Here is a 3464-nt window from a genome sequence, read left to right as displayed (position 1 = left end):
CTAGAAACGAGCAAGAACGAATCAAATTACGGAATGTCGTTCAAAGGTTAAAACTGAAATTCAATGAAACCAGAAAACTTACCGAACAGCGACCTTTGGAGGATGATTACAGCTTCGATACTCAGCGAATGAACAAGAGGAAAACGGCTAGGGTTTCAGTGAAGTGTGGTGAAGATTTTCTGTAAAGAAAACGTTTTTAAATACCGCACGTATCTAGGTCAAAAACGAGTGACAAAAAGCCCGGTCACTAAGCTCATTAAGAGCTGCTACATTCTCGAACGAGACTCAGCCTTTCGGGCTGAGTCCCGTTCGGGAATCCTGGTCTCGTACGAGACCAGGCTTGGAAAAACATGGGTCTCGTACGAGACCTTGTAGTCTCGTACGAGACTCATTCAAATTTTCTTTTTTTTTCTTTTTTTTGTTTTAAAATTATTAATTTTGTTTTTAAATTATTAAATGGTTGAACCACCAAATCAACCGATCACGAACCTACATGTACCAGACCATTAACTTCGATTTTACTTCAAACGATCGGAAAATTTGTCGGAAAAACGCTGAAAATTTACGGGGTATTACAGTCTTCTCCGATGGTTTATTTTTGTTTTTATTTTTTTTATTTTTTTGGTTTAATTCGGTATAAATTTTTAATTTTTAATTTCATTAGGTTTAAATTTAATTTTAATGGTTTAATTAAATTTTAATTTATTTAATTGGATTTTAAAGCGTTTAATTAGGGTTCGAAGTATTTAATTGTGTTTTAATTGTTTTAATAAATATTTTAATTTAAAGTATTTTTTTAATTATTGATATTTAAATGAAGAAGAGGGTGAAAATGGTTTAAAAATTATAAATATAAAATTGGTAAGTATTTTAAATATTAAAGATGTTTTTGAAGAAACTAACGGCGATGTAATGTGAGCCGTTTTGGACAAGTACATGGTGTGAAATGAGCCAACCTCGACCTTAGGTCCTTTTTTTTTGTCCGACCTCAAGGGCTAAAGTGAGCCTTTTGCCTATAAATAAACACATACACTAAACATTATAAAAAAAGTAGTAGAAAATATACAATAATAATAAAAGTATAATTATCTACTAATTCTCGGAATGAATAAATTGCTCTCATAAATGCTTCATTAAATCATTACGGAATGCAATATGGGCATTTTTATTTTTGATTTTTTTTATGTTAGAGCAAGAAATTATTGTCATAGGATATAAAATAATAATAATTTAGAATTATGAAATTATAATATAATAGTATAATAATAAAAATAACAATTAGGAATCATATAAAAAAATATAATAATAAAAATATAAAATTATGAAATTTATAATATTTGAATATACTATTTTGTAAAAGGACATAATTGTCCAAATTAATGTTAATGGGTTATATAAGTAATTTGTAATTTTACATACTGTTAAATTTAAATACTCTTTTGACACAATCAGTTAAGGTAAATGTCTTAAAAGATACATGCCAACGGAAAGTTATTGAACAAAGAGTTAACGTGTCTCCTAAACTTTTGACACGAGGTCATCTAACTCAATTTATATTTTTTTGAGCAATTAACCCCAAAACTCTTTATTTTTGGGTCAATAACCCCATAATTATATTTTTAAAACGCGTTAAATACAAATCGGAGGTGAGCGATGCAAAAAGTAATTAGATACTTCCGTAATTGTTATGATATAATTATCTTAAATCCATTTTTTTGAAATAAAAATATAAATTATGGGATTATTTGACCCAAAAATGTAGAGTTTTGGGGTTATTTGCTCAAAAAAAGTATAAATTGAGTTAGATGATCTCGTGTCACAAGTTCAGAGTGCGCGTCGACTCTTTATTCGAAAGTTATTCAGAAATTATTTTATCCACTTTTATTTCATTGATTAAATTGTGTACATGTTCAATACTATGCTTTAATACAGCCACAACTACAAGTTCCTTCAATGCAGTTTACAAATTTACAATGAGGTTTGCAATGAGGTTTGCATTCATCATCACTCTGACAATAAAATTCATTTACTTGATCTGCTACGCATGTGCATTGGCCGTTAGAACAAATAGCATGAGTTCCTACTTCACATTTAAAAATTACACAGTCCTCTTTAGATTCACATAATGCCATTGACAGTACAATGCCTGCAAAAAGAAAATTAAAAAAAAAATAATTAGAATTATCTAATTAAAACCTAAAATAATAAAACCGACAGACCCCGTGTTCGATTAAATTTAGAATAAATTAAGTTATTGAAATTAGATAAGACATGATGTTAAATATAAAATAGAAATTCAGAATTATTCAAATATTACCACTACAATACATAAATGACTTACAAAACCACCAGTGAACTATTTAACGCACTGCTGCTACTATTTTTTTATTATTATTCAGAAATAAAAATCCGTGGATTTTGTGGGAAAATTTGATATCACAATCTTAACAAAATGTTGTGATATCATAATCTTAACAGAATGTGGTCCAGCCAGTGCTTTTATAATACAGTAGTAATAGCTACAGGTATTTTGGTCAGAGATTTAGTGTTCGAGTCTCACTATCTTTTCTAATTATCAAAAAAAAAAACATAGTGTTGTCCAACATATATAACATTTAATCTTACCTCATTGGTAGTATTGTTACTTTAGGCAAATTGCAATGGCTGAATTTGTTAAAGTTGCTTCCGCCGCGTACAATAAATCTTTAATTGCTAATTTAACAATTTTATTAATTTGATAAATAAAGCTTTTTTTATTAAATTTCTTGTATCACTGTAAGTCGCTTTTAAACACTATTGCAATAGTTTTAACGCTGCTAGTAAATTGATGTTGATATTACCTGACTACGTAATAGTATGATATCTTATGACTAGATTAGCAAGCTAGATCCCGCAAATAAAATTAAAATCTTAATTAATATTGATATGTAATTAAGATTGTTTACATTGAACGAAAAAAGTACTTACAATGTGATGCAATGAGTAGTAGTAATGCCATCTTGAGACAAGTTTTTGCCATCTTTTTATTTTCACTTTTATTTGCTTATTCACGAATTATTATTATTCTTCTTGTTAATTGTGATTTTTGAACTTTTCACTAATTATTATTTATAGGGCAACAACACAAAAACTAAACCCACACTAATTACTACTTTACTTAATTTGTGCAGATTATAAATTATTGGAGCAGTTGTAGACAAATTGTGTTTTCAAGGTAACTAAAATCTTCAAAAGGAATTTTTTACAGAAAATGCAAGAAATCCAGTGAATATTGGATTTGCTTGATAACTGAAATTTGTCTGAGTTGTTCTTGACTTTTCTCATTCATGAGAAATATTTATTTAAATTGACATAATCTGTATTTTTTATGTTTTAACTTTTTTTCTACTTTAATATATTAAGAAAATAAACTTAACACTCACCAAATCACATAAAATACTCATGTTCTAATATTAAACAAGTAT

General features: G+C 28.0%; 1 protein-coding gene across 1 annotated transcript; it reads right to left on the bottom strand.

The window, feature by feature from the left end:
• Positions 1–1881: 1881 nt before the first annotated feature.
• LOC126671279 (putative defensin-like protein 263) lies at positions 1882–3052 on the bottom strand. The gene is made up of 2 exons (XM_050365040.2): positions 2968–3052; positions 1882–2146 (listed from the first exon to the last, which is right to left on the bottom strand). The coding sequence occupies exons 1-2, from the start codon at positions 3017–3019 to the stop codon at positions 1917–1919; spliced, it is 282 nt and encodes a 93-aa protein (XP_050220997.1). The 5' UTR covers positions 3020–3052; the 3' UTR covers positions 1882–1916.
• Positions 3053–3464: the final 412 nt, after the last annotated feature.

This window comes from Mercurialis annua, linkage group LG3, assembly GCF_937616625.2.
Source record: "Mercurialis annua linkage group LG3, ddMerAnnu1.2, whole genome shotgun sequence".
Lineage (NCBI taxonomy): Eukaryota > Viridiplantae > Streptophyta > Magnoliopsida > Malpighiales > Euphorbiaceae > Mercurialis > Mercurialis annua.
This window is presented reverse-complemented; position numbering and strand designations above follow the sequence as displayed.

What these genes read in the sequence shown, in the direction of transcription:
- LOC126671279 (XM_050365040.2), bottom strand. Translation starts at nt 3,019, where the DNA reads ATGGCAAAAACTTGTCTCAAGATGGCATTACTACTACTCATTGCATCA. An exon ending in ACTACTCATTGCATCACATT is followed by an intron (nt 2,147 to 2,967) that starts GTAAGTACTTTT and finishes TTCTTTTTGCAG; the next exon opens with GCATTGTACTGTCAATGGCA.